The sequence below is a fragment of the Nasonia vitripennis genome (genome assembly GCF_009193385.2).
Source record: "Nasonia vitripennis strain AsymCx chromosome 1 unlocalized genomic scaffold, Nvit_psr_1.1 chr1_random0005, whole genome shotgun sequence".
NCBI lineage: Eukaryota > Metazoa > Arthropoda > Insecta > Hymenoptera > Pteromalidae > Nasonia > Nasonia vitripennis.
The window spans coordinates 4,128,470-4,154,003 of NW_022279591.1; the positions used below are offsets into that span (position 1 = coordinate 4,128,470).

The 25,534-nt window shown below is 38.2% G+C and overlaps 1 protein-coding gene across 5 annotated transcripts in view; it reads right to left on the reverse strand.

The window, feature by feature from the left end:
* Positions 1 to 25,534, reverse strand: part of LOC100114333 (importin subunit beta-1) — a 192,297-nt gene that overhangs the window by 75,399 nt on the left and 91,364 nt on the right. For all 5 annotated transcript variants that reach the window (XM_003425289.5, XM_032601307.1, XM_008203787.4 and 2 more), the window contains one exon: positions 7,768 to 8,121. In XM_003425289.5, the coding sequence (XP_003425337.1) occupies positions 7,768 to 8,121 (354 nt within the window). The remainder of the gene's footprint in view (positions 1 to 7,767; positions 8,122 to 25,534) is intronic.

Here is a 25,534-nt window from a genome sequence, read left to right on the forward strand (position 1 = left end):
ACACACATATGTTTGTTCCACGGTTGACTGGGTGCAAAATAAGGTGCTGACAAGATGAATTTAAAATATAAGAGAACTAGTACTTTATTCAAGGTAAAATATTAGAAGAGGAAAATTACACTAACGACACATCGATCACAATGTACGAGAGCGCTACTTCTCGTGTCGATGCTCGTGCGAGACTGACTGCCTGGACAGTTCTTGTCGAGCAGAACAACTCTGGTCGCAGCAGAAGCTGATGCTCACTTCGTATACCTGCTTGCGAAGGGACAGATGGATCTTGGGTTTTCCCCGCTATGGACGCTGCTGCATGGACGAGCTTGGCGTGGGACATAAACCTGCGCGCTAGCGCTACTCTATACCTGCTCTAAGCATGGCCTTTCTTTCCGAGCGTAAGTGTCGTCTGTGACCATTGTTCAGAAAAAGCTATAAAAACCCTACAATAAATTATAATCCCTTGTGCGTGCCGATATATTTTCGCTCAGGATTTTCTTCGGACATTCACTTATAATTTTTATAACATTTCGAAAAACTTAAAACTGAAACTCGACAATATACATGTCTTTGTTGAGTGCGCGCACAAGTGACAATTTCCAAGCAGATGGGAAGCAGGGTTCGCTCAAGGACAAGTTGAAAATATGACTATGAGAACCAAATTCAAGGTCAAGGTTATTGCAACCAGAAAGTGAAACTCTCCACCCTTGACAACGTTTCTTAAAAACATTTTGATGTTTCCAACCGTTATTCTGAGCTAACACACATTATTTAAGAATTTTCGTAAATTTGACCTTCATATGACCTTCCGTGACCTTGTTCAAAATATCATTTTTAACGTAAAATTTTCTGCACTTTTCAAATCCGGAGTCAAAAGTAGGTCTTCCTATTTAAAAAAATGATCTTGACCTTGAAATAACCTTCAAAAACAAGTTCAAGGTCAACGTTGTTGGTACCAAAAGTTGACCCCCTTTGACCTCTACAACTTTTGTCTAAAACATTTTTCTATATCCAACCATAAATCTGAGATATTTCTCATAATAGATTAAAATGGTCCACCCTGTATAACGGAATAGGACGTGTTGACTGCGGTTTCGCACTTTGACACCCAGGCCAGGGGAAGTGACGGCATCCAACAGGTTGTTATTTCAAAAGCACTGCCGGTTCTCGCTCCCTTACTAAGTCATATTTTCAACCTGTCCCTGAGCGAACCCTGCTTCCCATCTGCTTGGAAATTGTCACTTGTGTGCGCACTCAACAAAGACAGTTCACCAACAGCCGTGACTGACTACCGTCCGATTTCACTTCTCTGCTTTCTATCCAAGGCCCTGGAGTGGCCGGTGCACAGGCAAGTCTCAGAATACCTTGAATCAAGGCTCCTACAAGATAATCTTCAAACAGGCTTCCGCACTGGTCACAGCACTCAGTCTGGCCTAATTAAGCTAACTGATGATGCCAGGGCCGGGATAAACAAAAAGAAAGTGACACTTCTTCTACTCTTTGATTTTAGCAAGGCGTTTGACACTGTATGTCACGTCCGGCTCCTGAGGAAGCTATCCACCTTCGGCTTCTCTAAGCAGGTTATCCGCTGGTTTGCCTCCTATCTCACTGGGAGAGAGCAAGCCGTCGTTGGTGACAATAGCGAGCGTTCCTCTTCGCAGTGTCTTAACATCGGCGTCCGGCAGGGCTCCGTCTTAGGTCCCCTGCTGTTTGCATTGTACACCAACGACATCGGTTTCTGTCTAGACTCCGATGTTACCCATTTTATTTACGCGGATGACTTGCAAATTTACAGTCATTGCCACCTCGAGGAGCTCGATTCTTTATCAAACAAGATGAGTGCTAATGACGAGAGGATAATGGGCTGGGCTGCGCAAAACAAGCTTAAACTTAATGTTACAAAAACCAAAGCAATTGTCCTGGGCTCCCCATACTATATAAATCTACTTCCCTCAACAGCTAACACTTTCATTAATATCGGGGGAGCCCAGGTCAGCTATGAATCCTCTGTGCGTAATCTGGGACTGGTGCTTGACTCTAAACTCTCGTGGAAGGAGCACGTTACACAAGTGTGTAAACGTGCTCACTCGCTAATGTACAGGCTTTACTTTTTTAGAAAGAGTACCAATCTCAGATTGCGTAAACATCTCGTGCAAGCACTCCTATTTCCGATCATCGACTACTGTTCTCTTGTATACTGTGACTTAACGCAGGAACTCGACTTAAAACTACAGAGGCTCGTGAATACACGAATCCGGTACATCTATGGTGTAAGGAGATGAGCACACAGGCGGGAGCAGTATTCACAGTTTGCTTCCTTCGTAAAATGTTTAACTCGGTCGTACCATCATACGTACTGGCCTATTTTGACTTCCGCGTCTCGCTCCGGCCTGTGAGGGGCGAGGTGACACCTCTGGAAATACCTGCCTTCGCTGCTGAGACGCTGAGGAACTCGTTTCATATCAGCGCCTCATACTTATGGAATAGCCTGCCATCTCACATCAGAAACACCTCATCTACTGTCATCTTCCGAAAACTTGCTAAAGATTACTACTTTCAACTCGAAAACACATAACTCATACACACTCACGCACACGCACACACCTACTCATTCTCGCGCTATTCATTTCCACCATCGGTACACTGTTATACTATACATAATCTAAACACGCCTCAACTTAATGTATTCTACTTTCACCTCATAATGCTGAATCTTATTATTGTACAACATAATGTACGCAAATAAAAACTATCTAATCTAATCTCTCTCTCTTCAGATCTCCTCTGACGAAACGCAGCAGCTATCTCCGGAAATCGGACAGAAGGCCTCGGGACAGCGTCCCACCGTATCATCATCGGTTTCACATCTGCACCACACCTCGCCATCGCCTACGACCTCGAGCGGCATCTTTGCAGGCGATTCAACAGCATGGGCTACTCAGTAGGAGCACGGCACCGCGCGCGCCAGCATCGCTCAGCGCGCACCTCTGTTTCAGCAACAGCCCTCCTGAGACCATCTCCGACCCGTACCAGCAGTCATTCGTGCAGGGAATGCTCAGCTTACAATGCAGCAGCCATCATCGACCCCAGCTAACGCTCGTACTACTGCGATTCCATGTATGAGGTTACGCAGCGCGACGGCATCATCGCCCAAACATCATCAGTGCGACCGGCCCTCCATTCGCGCACTCCTGGACATCTCCAACAGCGCGACCACGAAGTTGGATAAACAACTACCATACCTCAGAGCTCTGAGCAACTACCATTTTGCAAAGTTCGATGGCACAAACTATCAAGTGTGGAAATTCCAGGTGCGCGCAGTGCTCACAGCAAATAGTGTATACGATATTGTACACGGGACGAATAAAAGAGTATGCAACGGCGAAACTGGCTACGACAAAGACAAGGAAGCGAAATGGTTCAAAAGCAACGCCAAAGCCATGTGCATACTCTCGTCTGCGATGGAAGCGAATCAGTTGGAGTCATGTATTACGTGTGAAATTGCCCACGAGATGTGGATGAAAATGACTCTAATAATCGAGCAAAAGTCGACAACCAATAGATCGACGCTGCTGCAAAAATTTTACACCTGTAAAGAGGATGCCAGTAAACCGGCTATAGCATTTGTTACAAAAGTTCAGAATATGGCAAGAACGTTGGAAGACTTGGGCCAGAAAATCTCAAGCGGGCGTAATCGCAAAAATTCTATAAGTCTTCCGTCGAAGTACAGCAGTCTTGTTACGGCCTGGGATAGTGTTGATAGCAACAAACAAAATTTGGATAACCTTCAAGAGAGGCTAATAAAGGAAGAAAGCAAAACGGGTGCTTTTGTAGTTTCGAATGTGCGGCATGTAAACAAGGTAGCTAGAGGGGCCAGCAACAATCAAAATACAAGAGCCGAAGGCCATCGGAATTTCTCTAAAGTAATATGCCATTACTGTAAGACACCTGGCCACATCAAGAAATTCTGTCCTCGTTTAAGAAGCAAGAGAGGTAAACAAGCCGATGGTTAGAATCAAAAGGACAAGCCCGATTATGTAAGCGCTTTCGTTACTACTACTGTCGATAAATCTTGGAAGAGTGCATCTACAGCGACGTATGTGGGCCGATGTCAACAAACTCGATAAATGGTGCGAGGTATTTCGTTCTGTTCAAGGATGATGCGTCCGGTTATAGACTTGTATATTTTATTAAGCACAAGGCAGACATTTTTGAAAAGTTTAAAGAGGTGAAACGTCTTATTTATAACAAATTCAACTGTCGAATTAAGATGCTCCATACAGACAATGGACGAGAATACTGCACCATACACACCTCAACAAAACGAAAAAGTTGAAAGAGAAAATAAAACCGTGGTTGAGAGTGCTAGGACCATGATGCTGCATCGCCAGGTACCAAAATATTTGTGGGCTGAAGCTGTCAACACAGCAGTATACGTTCTCAACATGACAGCTACGAGTAAAAGGCCAGAGACAACGCCTTTTGAGTGCTGGACAGGCACTAAGCCAGATTACTCGCATCTTAAAGTTTTTGGAGTGCCAGCTTACGCATATTTGCCAAAGACGTTTCGAAGTAAGCTGGATGCAAAAACTAAGAAGACCATTTTCGTTGGCTACTACGCTGAATCAAGAAAATACAGGTTGTACGATTACAACACAAGGAAGGTGTTAGTTTCCCGTAATGTGACATTTATCGAAAATGAAAGTTTTGGTGCCAATTAATGCGAACAGGTTCAAGTAGCTTTGCCATTGCCTTTATGTGACGGGCAAGGAATGGCTGAAAATCCTATTGACGATGCATCTGAAAGGATTTCCAGCGATTCGACAGAAAGAGCTGATGAATCCACTGCTGACGTACACCAACAACCATCAACTACAGAGGAGTCTGTCAACAGAAATGATACCAGGATGGAAAACGCCGCAGTGGATCCTTCAATTTTCTCATCATCGTCGTCAACTGAGAGTGAGAGAAAATATCAAGAATCCCGCTCGGTATGAGGGAAATGTCATGGAGTATAATGAACCAACAACTTACAAGGAAGCAGTAGAAGCTCCAGATACTACAAAGTGGGCTCAGGCTATTCAAGAGGAATTGCTCGCTCACAAGAGAAATGGTACGTGGACTTTGGTACCTCGATCTGAAGGACGAAAGATCATAGACTCGAAGTGGGTATTCAAGATGCAAGAAGCAAATGCCGGAAAAGAAAGGAGATACAAGGCACGCCTGTGTGCGAGAGGTTTTAGGCAGGAGTATGTTATCGATTTCAATGAAACCTTCTCGCCCGTCATCCGTTACGATGCGCTCCGAGTCATGCTTGCATTGGCAAATCACCAGGATCTCGAAATTGTGCAGTTTGATGTGACAACGGCGTTCCTGCATGGCAAGTTAGAAGAAGAAGTCTACATAAAGATTCCTGAAGGACTGCCAGTGAACGACTGTAAACAAGAATATGTCTGCAGGCTGAACAAGTACTTGTATGGCTTGAAGCAAGCATCCAGGTGTTGGAACGAAATGTTCAAGAATTTTTTGTTTATTTTAGATTTTAAATGTAGTGATGTAGATAATTCGATTTTTATAGCGGTAAAGAAAAGTGTAAAAGTATATTTATTATTGTTTGTAGACGACGGTTTAATTTTGTCAAAAGATGTACATGTATTAAATGAAATTTTGTCGATCTTAAAATTGTATGCGACAGGGCAAATAAGACGATGTTTCTGCACTAGGCTGATTATGCAAGTAAAGTTTTGGAAAGGTTTAAGATGACAGACGCAAAATCTGTATGTACTATACTCTGTATATTCCTGTCCGTTACTCTCTCTCTCTCTCTCTCTCTCTCTCTCTCTCTCTCTCTCTCTCTCTCTCTATATATATATATATATATATATATATATATATAGAGAGAGAGAGAGAGAGAGAGAGAGAGTAACGGGCGGGAACAGCGCCTGTAAGAGCTAGTCGGAGTGAGCGCAGGGTAGTGCGTCGTTGGCCTAGTGGTTAGAGCACGTGCCTTGAGATTTCGGGGAGGTGGGATCGAATCCTCCTCGTCGGGAACCCCTATTTTTGATTGATTTTTGTAAAAAAATACAATGACCTTGAAAATCGAGTTCAAGGTCAAAGGTGTTGGTGTCATTAGATGGCCCCTTTTGCTCCCTTCAACTTTTGTCAAGGTCATCTTTCGACATCAGTAAAATAAAACCAGACAAACAGCTGTTTAGCAGATTTTTTGTTATTTGACCTTGAATTGACCTTCTCAAGGTCACCAAATCAAACTTAAAATATCCTTTGCGACGTAATTTTTTCCGCTCTATCCGATTCCAAGGTCTAAAATAGAGGTTCCTATTTAAAAAAATCACAATTACCCTCAAATGATCTTGAAAATCGAGTTCAAGGTCATAGGTGTTTGTGTCATTCGATGGCCCCCTTTACCCCCTTCAACTTTTGTTAAGGTCATTTTTCGTTAAAATTAGTTTTTCCATGGTTTTTTGTCGTGGTCGGATTAAAATGAAACACCCTATATATTACTACAACAATACTTTTAATAGAATTGAGGATACTAAGAAACTTTTACATATTTACAAATCCATATTATAAAATCGCGCTGTTACCAAACTTAATCAGTTAATTGACGAGCCTTTTTTGTCGGAGGTAAGATTTGGTTGACTGAAGTTGTGTTACGTTGAGAAGACAATAATTTGTGATTGCTAATTTTCGTGTTTTTTTTCAATTTTGTTGTAGACTTGAAAAGGAACACAGTATGTGCTCGAAACATCGGCTTTAAATAAACTCTGGCCAAAATGACTCGGCCAGACCGATTTAATCCTTACTGAATGAATTTCGTAAACATCTCCTAAATCAGAAAAATTGGAAAAGGATAATAAATTCACATTAAAATAAGCAAAAAAATAATATATTGTGTGCCTATATGGGTGCCACCATCTGGATGATAACAAAAATATTGTGGCTGTAAACTTTTTACTTTATAAAATATTAAAAAATTTTGGTTTAAATCAAATTATTAAAAAATAAGAATTTTGGAGTTCACAACCAGAGATTTTTTGTTATCATCCAGATGGTAACGCCTATATAGGCACTTGATGTATTATTCTTTTACTTTTAAGAATATTCTGAAAATTAAAAGGATACGGTTAAAATTTTGTGCAGAGATCTGTGCAGAGATCTATGCACAGATCACTGCACATTATTTTGGTAAGGGCAAATTGATAATAAATAAGATTTTTACGTTTTACGCATTTTAATGAAAACGTCGATTCTTTTAGCGTTGCCTTAAATGCACCAACAAAATTTTTCTTCTTTCAAATACCATTTTTTTTTAATGTAAACTTTTGATCTAGCGGGTGCGCTCCACCAATACATGGGTTCGGAAAATAAGAGACACCCTAATTTACATACATATTCCTGGTACAGGAGGAAGCTCGCTGTGGGGACAAAACTTGTTTCTCTGATACATACATGCACACATACATACAAATATTTTATTTCAGAGGAGAAGCTTGCTTTTTACGGGGTTTAGCATTCAAAGAAGGCCCGAACAAGCAGGGCGGTATGACGGTCGCCTCATGTACGACTAGAGGACTGTTCTCTGCGAGCTTAGGGAATACTGCAGACTTAGGTTATCACATTTTACAAGAATCAACATCCTGAGGTGCTAGAGCTCGCCGTGCGACTCCGCTACACTGGTCCCAAGCCTGGGACCCTGCTGCTCAAACGGCGAGTTAGAATACAAAAATGTGAATACTATGAAAAAATTCTTACCTCAATTTCAAAATTCCCTTTGGTGAATTCTAGCGAATTAAAAAGAGCACTTGTAGCTGCTAATCTTACATGGCTTGAAGTATTGGATCCTTTCATACCATGTATGATCGCAGTAAGAATCTGATTGGACTGCGCAACTAAAACTTCACTATCGATTTCTTGACAAATATAGCCAATAGTTTCCAAAGTAGCCTCTCTCATCATTTCTGTACTATTGGGATTAGCAACATTATTTACTAGAAGAGGAATCAATTCATTCCATTGTCCGACTGGCAATTCAGCTACGGCTACGTATGCAACACATTGGGCTGCTGAACTCGGCCTATTGTTTTCTGTACCCAATGCACCAAGAATCTAACATGTAAAAAATGCAAACAAATATAAATACAAATATTTTACGTTTTACTTATAGTTGTATAAACATTAAGAAATCAATTTTATCAAAAATTTTTAATAAAAATTCAACATTAAATCTATACATTAGGACACTTGTTTAGACTTGACAGACTAACACATTCGTTATAATATAAAAGATACAAGACTATGAGTATTTTTAACGCAGTGTTCGAGATGTAAAAACAAAGGATTCGACATTCTTTGATGTTTAAAATATACACTTGCATTGTGTGACACTGCGCATGGCCGCACTAAACACGGCACACTATCAGCACATACACACGCGGAAGTGGCGCATACGCTATCACACACACACGCTTGCGCGGAAATGATACCAGATACCCCGTATGTGGCGCGTCCCCTGGTCTCCTCAACCAGCCGAAGGGTAGAGCAGAAATAAAAGAAATAAAAGCAAACAGCTTCGCGGAGCAAACAGGCTAGGAGAAGAAATGCCGAAATAAATCAAACATAGATAGTAAGTTAATAACATTACTACCCCAAGCGGGTCGATCCACAGTCCCGTTGCCAATTCCGATCGGTTGAAAGCCCCGGTGGTCAGCGCTGGCCCCATGGAGATTGGGGGGGGGGGGGGGAAGCAACTGACTTAGATGCTGCAGAGGTTACTCACCTGACCCCTGCTTTGCGTAGATACGCAGGTAAAATGGAATTGGAGGTGGATGCAGTAGAGATAAAAGAGCTGTTTGCGTATCGCACAAGAATGCGCACTTGGACCGTCTTGGCAGCAAAATCAAGGAATTAATCGACTATATCAAGGACAGGCACAATGTGCACAAAAAAATTAAGGATCTTGCTCGAAGCATAAGGGCAACCTATAGGAATCTCTGCACGGTAGATGATCACTTACAGCAATGCCAACGCCCGGGAACTCAGGGAAGGGAAACCCAGACTACCTCGAGTCTTAGATCTTGAAAGGTGGGTACAACAAAGGAAGCCCTAACTACTCCACAGAATAGAAATAGACGAAATAAGGAAGAGGACGATCAATCTAAAAAGGCAGCGTGGCAAGGAAGTCGTCACAAGCAAGTCAAAGGAAAAGGAGAAAAAGGCAAGCAAAGAGGATAAAAGCGTCCGTGACTTTCCAAACCGGAATAGAACTAGCAAGGACCGACCGAAGCAGGCAAGACCGTCCAGACCGGATGCTATAATCATCAAGGCTGCAGAAGGAAAGAGCTATGCAGACATTTTGTCAAAAATGAAAGCGGCTCCTTCACTTAACAAGCTTGAAGATAGCGTAAATAAAATACGCAGAACAATTTAATGTCCAACATGGCAGGAGAGCGGTTGCCTCCTGACAAGTGCGTCAGTAATTTCGCTTACATTTTAGGTTACAGCCCAAGATAAGCTTGGCATTGACATTGATGAAAAATATAATCTAATAAAAACGGAAAACCTTCTACTTAAGCAGTTAGTTACTGAACTACAAGAAAAAACATGCTACTGAAAGATAAAGTGCTAGTAAAGCAAAAGAAAAGTACTACAGCTACTATGACATATGCTGAGGTGACAAGCTTTCCAAAACCACTGCTAAAAAAGGTGCTAAAGATAACTGTGAAACAAGTAGGCGATAACACTCTATGACTTAATTTTTTATAGACATAAAAAATTAAGTCATAGAGTGTTTAGTTACTGAGAAGAGGATACAAACTAGTAATCTATTTGTGAACAGTGGAAGTAATCATCAACTGCTTAAACAGTGAAAGTGCTACGTTGACTGAAGACGTACTGAAATATAACCTAGAAGATGAATGTGAGGTTATGAAAGATATGTTAAAAAAAAAAAAAAAAATTAAAACTGTGGGCATCGATAACTATAAAAACATGAATAAAGAGGATATCAAAGACGATATAAACACGAGGAATTTTGTAAATTTCACAAACAAGGGTCAAGTACTGCTTATGTACAAAAACAATTCTAGTAAATTAACAACAGTATTAATAAAGGTTCCTGTCGACATTTACACATTTGTTAAAGCGAACAAAATCAAGATCATTGTTGGTTATCAAAACTGCAAAGTTTATGATTCAATAAATATAAGTCCCTGCTATAACTGTGGAAGGTTTGGACACAACGGGAATAAGTGTAAAAATAATCCTGTTACATCAAATATCTTAATCGTGCTTTTTCAAACAGTAAATACTGTTACATCAAATATCTTAATCGTGCTTTTTCAAACAGTAAATACAATAATAAACTAGACACTGCACAAAAAGCTAGTGATCTAAGCCTATGTAACATTTTTAAGAAAAAAATAAGTTTGTATATTGAGTCTACTGATTACCTGGTGAGACCAGAAATTTACTGAAGTAATACAAAATCCATCTAATTATCTTGATATAATACAAAAGGATTTAATGCATAAAGAAATACAATTGTATTGACGATATAAATAAGGCGATTAGTAATAAAAATTATATAATTATGCATTTAAATGTCAGAAGAAGTATGAACGCCAATTTTGAAATAGTTAAAATATTTTTTGAAACTCTTATCGTCAAACTATCTGTTGTTGTTTTTTCTGAAACGTTTCAGCAATTCAATTACAAGGCATTTGATCTAAGCGGAAGTGACTATGAATATAAGTCATACTATAACGAAAGTAGGCTCCATAGAAATGATGGAGTAATGGTTTTCGTAAATAAAAATCTAGTATAGAATACAGAAATTAAGATACAGGGTAGGATTAAAATTGTAAATACTAGAATTAACTTGAATAATAACATATCAGCTATGGAATCTTCGCATGGGGTGGTGCGTATAAGAGCAATCGAGATCTAGTGCAAAATATTCAAAAGAAAATATTAAAGATAATTAATAAGAATAGACTTAAGACACTACTTTGTTGAGCTCAAAACGCAATTTCTAGCTTCTACGAGTATCACGAAAAATAAAAGTTTAATCATACCCAAAAGCAAAAAAAATCAGTAATGAGAATAGCTTTAACAAAGCTATACTGACTTACAATGCACTTCCAAATAATCTTAAGGTAATCATTATGTTAAAATTGTATATTTGGTCAATTTTGTAAAAACCCTCTAAAACTCGTAAAAAGAAAAAATTAGATCTGTTTTACAGTCGAAATGTTCTTTAAACTTAAATCATTCAAGTTACCAAAAAAAATCAAATTTCAATTAGTTTTTAGCAGTGAAAGAACTCAAAAATGTCCGTCCGGATTTTTTTTGCATTTGTACCACAAAACTTGATGTATTTTATAAAAAAAAAAAAAAAACTATTGATTGGTATAGACAGGTTCATATGATAAAAATATACATGTACTGCGCGCCACACAAACCTTCTCTCTTTCGTCGATGACGTTCGTGGTCCCGGACAGGCCGCAAGACTTGGTCACCACGCCGAACCACTAGGCTAAGGGCAGGAACACCTGGTCTCACTCACTTACAAATTACACCTCTATCCGCTGGGCACAGCATAGCACACGATATTGCAAAGCTTTTGGAATTCTAGCGAAGTCGCGTGTTTACCTAGCGAAGGCCGAGAGCTATCTGAGCGCGCACCTGCAGGATTAGCCCGCGCGCTCGCTCTCTCTATCTCTTTCGCGCCTATTGCCGAATTCGCACGTGTTTATTATCGCGCGCGCGACTCTACGCGGTTTCGGCGCGGTGCAGCGGTACTCATACCGCTACGAGTTGGCTGTGGTGCTCAACTCGTTACAATACATACACACACACACACACACACACACACACACACACACAGAGATCAATAAAGATTATTTTAAAATTGGTCCAGAAAAAGGGATGCTGTAATTAAATATTTGTGTAAATATAATTTTTTTTTCGTGAAGTTATTTGTTTGTGAATATGAAATGACGATTTATGTATTCATGCATATCACAAAATGTTATCTGCAGATTCGATTTACATAAAAGGGATGCTGCAAATAATTACTAGTGCAGGTATAATCGTTTTTTTAAAGTTTTGTGTTCGTGACATATAATGACGAATGCTGTAAGTATTCATTCAAATCACAATATAAAATCTGCAGTTTTAATAAAGATCAAAAGGATGCTGCAAATAGTTATTTGTGCAGGTATAATCTTTATTCAATTTATGTGTTTGTGAATATGAAATGACAAAAATCGTTATACAATTATTCTCTTTATATAAAGAGCACTCACATGAGTTTATCGGTAGAAAAAGAGAAATTAATATTGAACAATATAAATTTTTTTAAATAAACCGTAACTTATAATCAAATAGATGTTTTAGATAAACATTATCATAAATAATATACTTTCATTAATGTATTATATATGTTTACTATAATATTCAAATATATTTTAAACAAATTTACTGCACATCCCAAGCTGATGTGAATTTTCAATATTTTAACGTTTTTATCAATTATCTGCAGTCATTTCTATTGATTAATCTCAAATGAGATTTCTACTATTAGGTATACTGCTCATTTAGGTTTACTTCTAAAATATTCTAAGTTTGTTATAATTGAAAATAATTTTTTAAATAGTAAAACTGTATTTAAAAATAGATGCATTAAAGCATTCTGCATCCATTCCACAATCAATAAAGTGTCATTCTAATATTGACAACTAAATTTTATCTATTTATAAAATTATAAAAATTAACTTTTTGCATGTATATCGAACGTTATTTCTTGATACAGGAAAATGTCGGAAAATGTGTTTGAACGCACACTATATCGTAATATATATTAAATACTAACTTATTTAATAATTTAGAAAACAATTAAAAAAAAATAGACGCAATTAATTTTTTTTTTATATTTTTGACACATATTATGACTCACACACATTAGATAAGTATTGAATAAAATAAAAATAAAATTAATTTATTTTTATATTAGGATATAAAATATGATTTTGTATAAAATTACATAATTTCTCATATTTATATTGATCCTTAGTTGAACAAAAATTCTGCACATATCAGTTTCTATCTGAAGATTTCAGACTAAAACAGGAGATAACTGAACAAAACATAAATGTTCAACAGAAGAATGTCGGAATTAAGACAAAGTCAACAGTTATTTACATGTATTATTAGTTTTTTTATCAGTTCTTTTTTAGTTTACTGCGGATGGTACAAGATTTCAAGAGATAGATTCTATTATCAAGTGGCGCGGTAGCGCCACGAAGGCGAGTTTAGAAGCAGACGAAGCCGCGGTGCCCACGCTACTATTTACTTCTATGTTAAGGTTCGCATTTTTCATTAAAAAGAAATGAATGCATTTCTTTCTTGTCTCTTATATATTTTAACTTATATCATGTTTTATTATGCCTAACTATGATTTTCAACAAAAATATTGATAAAAACTACCTTTGATATATTACACGAGTGTGTCATTCACAAAGTGCTCGAATCAAATCAAAAAATGTTAGGACCGTGAAGTTGGCCAAACAGCTATACACAGATGGATATTGCTTTCTCATCGGTTTTCTGCATGCTCACTCACATGTAGTTTTTAGTGTCTAGGTGTAGAAGTTATTTGAAAACGGTGTCTAGGTGTACGGGGTGGCCGATGACGAGGTCTAGGTTGTGCGATCCGTAATTTTTTATGTCTAGGTAAATACATCATATGAGGGCGGTGTCTTGGTGTACGGGGTGGCCGATAACGAGGTCTAGGTAGTGCACTTCGTGGTTAGTGGGTAGTGTATTAGAATAATCAGTGATTTCATCTTAGTGATAAAAATGTTACAATAAAACCATTGTCAAAAGGTGCTAAAGATGGTTATATTTTATTTTTAGGAAAAATATGAAATACCTAAAATAATTTACTAAAAAGGACTAAAATCTCAAAAAATTAACTATTCAAAAAGTAAAAGGTTAGGCAAGTTTGATATATTCCGCAAAGGAATAGCAAATAAAAAAGAATTGAGATCAATCAACCAAAATCCAGTTTATTATATTTAATTATAATGAAGCAACAAAATTTGTTTTGGTCAATAAAGGGCTTACTTAACTTGAGTTAACTTATATACTGATCAATCAGACAAATTTACAAGATACTTACTACCTAACTAGCTATGACCGTTTAATTTTGTTTATTGGTAAACAACAAACATTTTTTCTTTATGTATTAGAACATCATAAAAACACCATAAGTACAATGAAATGGCCATTGCAAGTTACGTGGTAAGTATCTTGAGAATTGTTCCTAATTGATCAGTATATAATTTAACTTTGGTTGTTGGATCTCAGTTTTTTTTTATCTGTTATTTCGTTGCGGAATACATCAAACTCATCTAACCTTTTACTTTTTTAAAAGTTAATTTTCTTTTTTATGTTATTAAAGGCATGTTTTTAAAAAAGTTAAGAAAAATGTGTAGAAATCCGAAGATAGCTATTTTGATTAGGAACAAACTAGTGAACGTAGAAGACAGCAATTATAAAATGAAGAAAACTGCTTTGAACTATGAAAAAACTGTCGTCTTCACTTATTAATAGTTATTGTCTGTTGTATTCATTTTTTTTATTTATTTACTAAATTGTAAAACTGTACACCTGAAAAAAATCCAACTAAAGTATCGATGAAACTAAATAAAACTGAAGACAACGAAAGATTGCTGTTATCTGTGTCTCAATTCCGACATTTTTATGCTATCATCTGCAGTTCATAACGTTTTTTCTTTTTTATTGTTTTCATTTTTCATTTTCGTTAGGGATTTTAGATATCGTTATCATTTTATATAAGAGTAAATATCGTATTATGTATTACATTTTAGTACAGAATATAAATGTTATGATTGCTATAATCTCACAATTTACATTTTTTGTAAAGCTAAATGAATAAAAAATGTTTAATTAATATTATTTTTTTATTACTGTCATCAAATATTTTTAAAGAGTTTAAAAACATTTTTTAATATTTAAAATTTATTTTTATTTTATCCTATAATTTTAAATCCGGTCCTGTGTACTAGTAGCTATAACTACGTTTATAGAAGGTTGGCTGTATTGAATATATTTATTTATACTCGACGGTAATTAATTCTTACAAAACGTTTTTGAAGTCGTGCTTTTGATTGTTTAGAATTTATAAATCTGGCAATTTTATTGGAGCATTTCAAAAACGTTTCACAAGAATTAACTACCATCGAGTGTACATCTAATATTTAAAAGTATATTTAATCTCTAAAAAAAAACTTAACCAAAGTAAAATTCTTAGGCGCGTTTGATGTATTGCGTATCAACATGAATGTCAATAATTATTTTTACTGTGAAATTACAGATTAAAAAACAACTAAATCAATTAGAAAAAATCAAGTTTACAATCATATTATTTTATTTATAAGACGACTAACAAAAAATCATTATGTTTAATTAAGGGCTCAGTCAAATGATTGGTAATTTAAACTTAAGTAATATATTGATCAATTTTTTGCTAGTAGATATAAGTAAACAGTCAGCGTTTATTTGATTCTAATTAAAAATTAGATTATATTGAACTGTTGCAACGTCCGTATCCAGAGGCTGGATGTATACCAGGGAGGCAAGGCAGCGTCGCACGAGCCTGCGCTACACATCAAGGCCCGGCACCTCAAATTTTAATTTTTGTAGTTACGAGTGTAAGCAGCGAGCTGCGGGAACGGGCGTTTAGCGGTGTGTCCATGCCTACTTCAGTAGTATACCCCTCGCTATGGACGAGACAAACAATACCCCAATTATCTGCCTAGAGGTAGTGGTGGGATAGATGTCTGGCGCCACAGCAAGGAGTGACATCATGCGATAGTGGGGGAAGGCGCTTCTTTCCCCCTTCCTGTTCCCTCTCGCCAATTTATCTCTCAATTGATTTACTTATTATTTTTTTTTAAGAATGTTTTTATGAATAATGTAATATAACTTGATATTTTTTAAAATAATTTTCTACTATGGGAATGGGTAAGGAAGGATAGCAATAAATAATACAAGATAAGTATTTTATATATATTTCAATATAAGATAATTATAAAAATTGTGATGGACATTGGTAACTTTTTTTCTTGCTGTCGAAGATAATATTTACAAGAAAGATAGTAGTAAAATTGATAAAAGAAAACAGACATAATTAATCACCTATTTATCTACAATATATCGACAATTCTATCAAGATGATAAGATACAAGTTATTAAAATATATCGACAATATCATTACGACTGAGCGGAATGTGATCTTTCATTTCCATCGCACGGGTCTGCACAGTTGTTGTGACATTATCGAACCATTTATCATCAATAAGATTTATAATTGCTTTTACAAGAGTTATCGTATAAATACCAAATTGTCTTACTAGTATAGTGGCGGATTAACACTCTTAATGTATTCTGCAGTCTCTCTAGCAATACAACTTACACTACCCGCTACAAACTCAAGATATTCTAGACGCGCATCAATGCATTTCACAATATACTCATACAATCGTAGAAACTTAGCTTTTTTTAGAATAATATTTGAATGATTTCGTTTGCTTTCTATTGCAAATGTCTTGTGTGAACGACTATCCACAATTTCGATAGCCCTGTCTCTCTGACTGTGAGTGAATTTTGCTGTTCAACCTGTACCGCAAATTTATTGACCTGTCATAGAATCGCTGCTGCTGCTACTATGGTCGCAAAGGTACATGAAAAAGTCGTTAAAACACTTTGTGAATTGCAACCTCTGATTGTGGGTAAAAGTAATTCCTTTCGAGTCATCGCCTAATAGTCGCACAGCTGGTCTGTAGTACTCGTCTTGCAAGTTGCTCAAAGTGACAGAGTGCTCAGGAGCTGAGCAGGACGAAACTTTTTTTCCTCCTGGTACGCCATTGTGCGAGTCTCACGATCACTACCGCCATCTTCGAACGACTAACTCTGACTTTTAGCACACAGTCTGAAGGTGGAAAGGTATAGTAAGGATAAGGATTGTGGTGGTAGTGGGAACAGCCAAGTATGAGAGAGATACGGTATCATTATCTCCTCAGATTACAATAACGACATCTTAGAACTACAGCTTTGTAAGCACCTTACAATGCAACTGCCATTTCCAATGAAATCATCGTCATCGCTTTTTTTCCTTTGTTTACAGCAGACATATCGTCTTACAACGTCATCATTTGTTTGCAGATTTTCTGAAAAATTTTCGAGAAATTTCTCGAAGCTCAGACCATTACTCATGTAATGCAAATACATGATGCAATATTGCCTACAAACATCAGAAGAATCGCTCTGTAGCCGAATATTATTCCAGCAAAAATGTTTACAATTTTTTCTCAATCGATTAATATGATTGTAAATAAATGGGGATAATCAATAAATATCAAAGTAAAAAGCGTTACAAGAATAGTCCCCATATACGGCGACCCAATACATACCCGATCTTGTATGATCATCCGTGTTTACAACAAACGCTGTCGATTTCGTCCACACTCTCGGTATCTGATCGGCTGGAAATACACCGACAGTATGCGAGCGAATTTTCGATAGATTCTTTAGTATCTGAAGACTGTCCATTGCATAGATCACTTAAAGTGTTCCGAATTTTGGCTTTCTTGGAAGCACGCACAAAAAGCCACGATTTTAACCTGTAAGCGTTATTCGAAGCGCATTGATAATTACTATGACAAGTTTTAGCAGCGTGATGCATACAGTATACATCAGACGATAATTTAGCGAAAGACGGACATTCCTGTTCCTACTCAGAATTAGAAATTCGACGAGGTATTATTTTGCGTAACAATATCCATTTATCATTACCTCTAACATATATTTTTTGCACACTTTTTGAAAGTTCTCTTAACATTTTTTTCACCGACTTAAAAGATACCTCGCCGTCAAAGTAGTCCAGACTGTGATGATATTGGGTCAGACAATCGTTCTCGTTTTGTGTATCTTCACTCAGATGATTAAGCGCTATCGCAGGTGTCAGTATCCAATGTCTACTAAAGTTCCCATCTTTTGGCCTCTTTTGGCACATTCCGATGTTTGCCGCCCTTAAAAAACTGTATGTTAATGATCACATCCATGATTGAGTAAAGCGTATATGACAGTGCTGGATTGTCGAAAATTAGAAGAAGAGACTGACTGTAGAAGTCGCATGCACAGCATTTATATGCATAGTAGAGAGTAGCGACATCTGTGAGAAGTAAACTGTTTTCAACTGCTAAAATCGATGATTACTTGACGCGAGGCATCAATTTCCAAAATATTATCATACTCTGCGTACAGAATGCAATTGACCGTTTCTGTTAGTGCATTGCTAAAACGTACTTCTAGTCTAACACTACCATGTTTAATCAAATTTCAGTGGCTGCAGTCATTCGCCGATAAATCATGAGTCAAATCAAAAGCAAATAGACAGTAGCCGTGGGGATAGTTCTCGCGCGTCACTTATTTACCCTTGTTGAGGAAGTGTATTCCCGTACCGGAGAACAGTGTGTGATACGCATCCACATATAAATTTCTCATCGTAAAGTCGGGTGCAGTGGTTTCAAGGGCACCTGCACCTCATCAACGTACAAACAAGAAGTTTATATTAAAATGTTCAAAATTGAAGGGATTGAGCAACCGATCACCAGTAAAAGCTTTGTTATTGACGAAACCCAGGATGATTCTCTTCGGCAGCTGACCCAATATGATATTGTCCAATGTTTCACCGTGTACACCACTGTGCATAGTGACTGCGTTGACTTCTACCCGTGTCAATGGATATTTAGCCATTGCTCGTGAGAGCGATTGAGCATGTGCAATTTCATAAGCGCACTCTTATTTCGACGCCGTTGAGCAGTAGCTTCTCTTTATTAAACACATCTGTATGGAGGTGGTCAACTAGGTCAACAGGTTTATTTGCAGCAAGTAACTTTCGCCATTCCACGAACCCCTCGTTCAGGTTTTCTGTGTTGTTCATTTTTCCCTGCTGTATGTCACACCACAAATGTGACAATACGGCTGGAAAAATGAAGTCGACAGATGAGAGGTTTTGGCGGCAGATCCGTAATTTAACAGCGTCTCTATATATGCTCTGTAGGCATAAGCATTGGTAGGTGGTGACACGGGTTTCTGATTGAAAAATAAATCCACTTGATTGAATAGTGAATGCATAAAATTGTTGAATGGTCCCACCCGGGCTGTTAAAAGTCTATAAGCTGCTCGATCAGCCTCAGCCACATCTTCTTCGCTTGTACTAGATTTTATACTCACACGAAGACTAAGCATTGTATGAGCCAGGTCGAGATGTTCATCGCTGTTCCCGGGTATCACAAATTCTATCGGTGAATCATCGGTCAAAGACGATATAGGCTTATATTGAACCCAATGCGAGCCTTCGATTGCTGTTAGGGTCGGTGGAATGTCAAATAATAGCAGCTTCGATTTTAAACATTCTCACGAATGGGTATGTAAGAACGCCATCTTTAAGTGTCAAAAATATCTCTCGTCGTTCTGCTTCTTTTTCTCCTTCTAGACGAAGATTTTTTATTTCGAGATGTTTTCTTCTTCTTCTGTCTCTTAACTTTTCTTGTTGCACTTCTCTTCTTTACACCACCACCACTCCTCGATTTGCGTTTTTTTCTTCCGCCAACACCTCTTTTTCTCCTACGCGCTGTGACAGGACCAGCGAGCAACTGCAATTGAGCAGGATTTCCGTAGCGTGACATTTTATATCCTGACCCCTCCATCAACTTATCCAGTTTCTCCTTAGCTTTTCTCTTCAGAATCTCACCAGATTCTCTCACACGATTGCGGAAACACTCCTTCACCGGTGTGTTGTGTGATGCAACGTCGGATATAATGTTGAATCCTGTACGTACGGCCTCTTTACCCACAGCTTTGGCACCGCGACTGATGTGTGGAAGGACGCGGCGAAATATGCCAGCTAGAAAGGAGCCGATACCACCGTGACCTCTTTGGTAGGGAGATCCGATGTAACTGTGGCGAACTCCACCGGTGTAAGGATTCCGTCTTTCTCACCCACCGTACTGGTAGCCATTGCCAAATTGGCAGTTAAAATAATCTTTGTAGCGATTCATGACTAGTCATCGACTGTCTTGAAATAAAGTGTTACAGTGACTGTCCCGTAATCTAATAGTATCGACTGGCCACATTGATCTCTGATATCTATTTCAATTGTCTGAAATGCGTTGAATAACAGTGGTATGTACATTGGTGGGGAGAAACTTTTGATTTGAGTAGTATCATATTCGTAATTATCAGTATTCATCAATACAGCTCGTAGTAGACTCGATTGAATATCACCTGTTACAGATGTCGCTGTAAATCATGAACATGGATGGTAGCCTATTGGAAAGTTCAGCAGGTCTATCCGACTCTATAGTGTATTGATTTCCAATAAAACAAATTCCTTGTCTCTCCTTTTTCAAATCCAAGAATTTTTTTTACTTTTTCCGATAAATAGAGCTCGTGACTGAACTGTGAGCAGCTACTCTTTGCGCAGACTCGGCTGATCGTTACATAACCGCCACGTTCAACTGTCACCCTCAAATCATCACGGATGCATTCTAAATTATTTATTTCCTCAACTAGAGTGAGAATATTTGTATTACTTCCCGAAAGAATCAATGATTCAATGATTTTAAAATTTTCTTCTCTCGTCTCATTTGTCTCAAGTCTTGTGGGTAGTATTCGTTTTAGGGAAATTTTTCTCTCTTTTTTCAGATGGCACGTGTTGGAATGTCAGAGGTATTTGAACTTGTGAGTGAGCGCGACCAACCATGAACCTTGTAATTTGATCTGTTGCGGCAACTGTGTAACATAATGCGCTGTAATGTTTTCCGCGAAATAATTCATGCTGATGTTGCTAGGCAAAATATTGTAAAATTAATCTTTCATATTTGCGAAAGTTGGCTAGCCTTGACCCAGGAATTGAACTTTTCTGGATAACATTTCCAACTGCCGAAATACTCTTTCGAACGACCATTACCTCTGCTGCGCAAAATACTTTCTATTTCTAAAGATGCACCTTCCAAATCCTTTCGGACTCTGCTCAATTCCTCAGCGTAAAAACAACCGTCTATGTCTTCACTCGACAGATCTTGCAAATGATAGACATGTGGCTGTCGTGTTAGAGAAATGCGTGCGACTTCAAATAGCTCCAGTGTCCAGCCTCTCTCGTAACCTTTGTCAAAGACAGATCTTGCCCGACTGACGCGAACCAGCTCACCGACTTTGAATTTAGGTCTCATCACCTTATGCTCATTCTTACCGTAACGACGCTGTAAATTCTCTTGTGCTTGAGCAACGTTGTACACAGTCACAGATGCCGGTGTCATCTTTGTCGCCGAGTGCTTACTGAGGTTGTACGCCGCTATTATGTTATGCAACACATCGATGTAACTGCGTGTATTTTTGTGGGTAAAATATCGCTTAATTCGCTCCTTAACAGTTCGTATCAGTTCCTCTGCAATGGCTGCCTTTGTATCCGGGTTGCGTGCCACTCTGTGAGCAATGTCGTTGTCGCGCAAAACTTGCTGTGTCTCACAACCAATGAATTCTTTGCCCTTATCTGTCTGGAGACATATTGGCTAACGCCCATTGCTTCTCTAAAACACACGTGAGAAAGCTTCAGCGACTCCTTGATCGTCTCCAGCCAACTAAATTTACTGACGACGTCGATCACCGTCAGAATGTAACTGTAGCCGTCATTGTACGTTTTTAGAGATCTCAAATCCATCAGATCAGCCTCCCACACGTCATCTAAATTTCGCAAATTGTAACTACGTCGTGCAAATCGTCGTGTAACGGATCAATGTAGATTATACGCATTTTGAATCTCAAGCCACTCCACAATACTTTCACGATGAAATTTTTCTTTTTCACCTTTTTTCCACTGTTTTTCTTGTCCATGTAGCTTGAAAAAGTTTTTCAACACCGGCGTACGCTGCTGGGTGTGGGGGTGCGTAATAAAAGTTGCTCAAATTTCTCTTTTTATACCCTCATCCCACTTCTCATTGTGCATCTTTTTTTCATTTTTCAATTTTTTTTATGCTCTTTCACTGTCTTCACCTATGCGTTAACTTTGCTAATATATTTCTTCTTTATTTTTTGTCCTTTTTCTTTTTCTGCTTTAGCGCTCTTTTTATTCGTGAAAAAATTTTTCTAACGTTATCTTGCTCACCATACAGCAGGCAGTCATCATTGCTAGTGTTCGCTCGGCTCTGGCTGTTTCATCCGCGAGCATTCGCGAAAATGCGTATTCAGCCAGCACGCGATTAGCCTTACGTCGATTGCCTTGTTTATCCCCGCAGACTAAATCATGCTGACAACATGCCTCATCCAGCGGATTGATGCCGACTTTACCACGTTTAATACGCTCCGCTAGTTTTGTACCTGGACCACAGAATCTGTATCTGGGCACGTGCATTTAAACGGCAGTAGATCGATCAATTTATCTAGTGCACTATTTTTTACACTTGCTCGTTCTTGCTCTTGTTCTTCGTCTTCAGTGATTTTGGTTTCTTGCTCGGGCTGAATCTCCCGCTCAAACGTCGCTATGTTGTAACTTCAGAAGTGGATGCTGCTACTTTTTTTCGCACTCGCTTGACCGGCGACTGTTTTTTTTCGCTTGAGTGCTCGCGCTGCTATTGTACGACTACTGCTTTTGTCTGCTTCGCTACTGTCAATAGCACTGCTATTTGCGCGACTAGCACTCTCAGCACGACGAGGTGATGGTGTTATAAATAGACGATTGATGCCCTCTGGTGTCAAAACCCGATGTGGAATAACACCGCTAGCACCACCTGGTGGTACTGGTGTAGAATTCCCAGGAGATGTACCAGCCATCATATTCTTCCAAACGCACTTATTACCGATGAATTCGCGCGGTATAAACGATACACGGAGAGCAGCGACGAATTGCGTATGTCCAAGTGGTGGTTGACATTTTCTATTTCTGATAGTATCATTTATCAGATCAATCATGTTGGCGTGATGTATACGCAAACCACCGTTTGCATCCCAAGTGATATTACCACTAACTCTTAATTTACGCAATACGTGGTCGGCTTTACGTCTGTACTTTGGAGGTACACTGTCTATGATACTCGCATCGATCCGATCCTATTATTCGACGCGCTGTATATCATTGTCATCGTCATTGTAAATATCATCAGCGCCTTTGTCGTGGTCGTTGTCATTCTTTTTCTTCATCTGTCGCTACTCTTTATCTTTCTCCTCCTTTTTCATGACCTTAGCATAGCTATCAACATCTTTGAATTGAAGATAGCGTTGTAGTACTGACCGATATTGACTCCATTTTTCTCGCTCACTTTTGCAAGTAGACGAATTCAGTATATTGCTCATTTCAGCATCTAACCTGGTCATTACGTTATCCGGTGTCTGAAATGTCTTTAGTATAGACCCAACATTATTATCGCGGACACCATTTGCTATCACACTCTGGAGACGTTCAACGTTCTCTTAAGGTACAAGAACCATCTTTTTGGCGTGTTCCATATTGTCTACTTACTAATTATACTAGCCAACAGCGTGCCTATGATCGATGCTAATAATGCAGGCAAGAAACTACCACGCTGTACAATAATTTTCTTCTTTTTCGACAGACTCACACAAGGTTCCGCTAGTTTTCGCAAAGTTTTTGCGTGCCTGCGTAAACGTGACTTGTGAGACTTCTCCAGTGGAACGTTACCAATTAGCACATCCGGGGCACACTCACAAATATGACGCACCAGTTTTGAATCAGCCGTCTGCAAGAGAGCCTTTCGTTGATTATTATTTAAATGAAAAAGCGCCTTTAGAATGACAGTGTCCTTGCGAGAAAGGGATGTCGCTTCTTAGACGAACCCATCACAGGGAGGCGATTGGTACAAGGTTCAATGTATCACCACCTTTTATCTTTTTATTGCGTGACACGTAGACGTAGTGCAACTCGTCGTCCGGAAATATACAGGTGCGAAATCTGCAGTTGTCCGGTGTATTCTGCTTCAAATCCAGCAGAAGATAACCGTAGGGTCTCGAGGTGGCGTCCCAGTAGGATTCTTGCAAGAATCATGGATCCTCCGGACACAGCTGACGCGATAAATGTAGTATCTGAGATCTGTCACGCAAATTCCTAAAAATCACAATGTATTGAGCGTTCAGAGATATGTCGCGTTGTCCTTTACCCTGATAGAAGACGTTCTACGTGATGAATATCACCGAGAGCGAGTGACGTTGAGAAGCTTTAAAGAATATATCGACTATACTACCACTGGATGACGATTCACGCATCAAATCATCAATGATAACAAGTTTAACTCTAGGATCAGCAGCCCAGTCACTAGTCTGTGTCAAACCCTCGCGAAATTCTACTTTTTTGCTCTGTAGCTCCTTGTATCTTGGCTGCCACTCTGCGTAGTAGATAATCACGCGCTCGATTATTGTATTGCACAGACGATCGAGATCTTTGAGAAACTACTACTACTACTTTACTCTCGACAAACACCTTATAAATTGCGAATACAGGATAATCAAATGGACCTATCAGCTTACATGAAAAGCAGCGCCATCTATGGGTTCAGGAATTAAACCAAGGTGGAAATACAGAACCTATATTTTCTCTTTTTGTATTTATTTTTGTCGTATTCTCTTAAGTTAAAGTCGTAAGTTAAAGTCGTATTCTCTTAAATCACTCTTAAGTTATTGTAAATTCATATTGTATACAACTAAAACGCAATATCATTTACAACTTAGTAGATAGAGCTCTCCTTCTCTCACACAAAAAATTCCATAATGAAAATTTGCTCATAGTAAAAAAAATACTCAGCGAGAATGATTACCCTGATAAATTTATTGATAGTTGCATCCGTTATCGCGTTAGATATCACACCCTCGGCAAGTCAAAAATTAAAAATAATAGGTCTACAGTCAAAAATGTAATTTCTATTCCTCTTCATGAAAAATTATTTTTTACATGTAAATCTTCTTTTAAAAAATACGGCTTTACTTTTGTTCCCCATATGTCAAACAAATTAAACAGTATTATCAAATTAGGTAAAGATAGACTGGATAAATGGTACGAAACCAATGTTGTATATGAGATAGCATGTAATGATTGTAATGCCACTTATGTGGGCCAAACCAAGAGAAGTTTAAAAAGGAGAATTGACGAACATAAAAAAACTCCGTTAGACAAAATATTACCAATCCCGACTCATATAAATGATTTTTCTCATAGTTTTGATTTTGATAATGTTAAAATTTTAGATAAAGAATGCAATAATTTCAAAAGATTAATTTCCGAAAATTTATTTATTAATATCAACAAAAATAACATCAATAAACAAGATGACTTTAACACTATTAGTAGACAATACAATAAATTAAATAAATATTTAAAAAAATCAGAACCGTTTACTATTTGAATATTCTCTTTTGTGTACTCTCT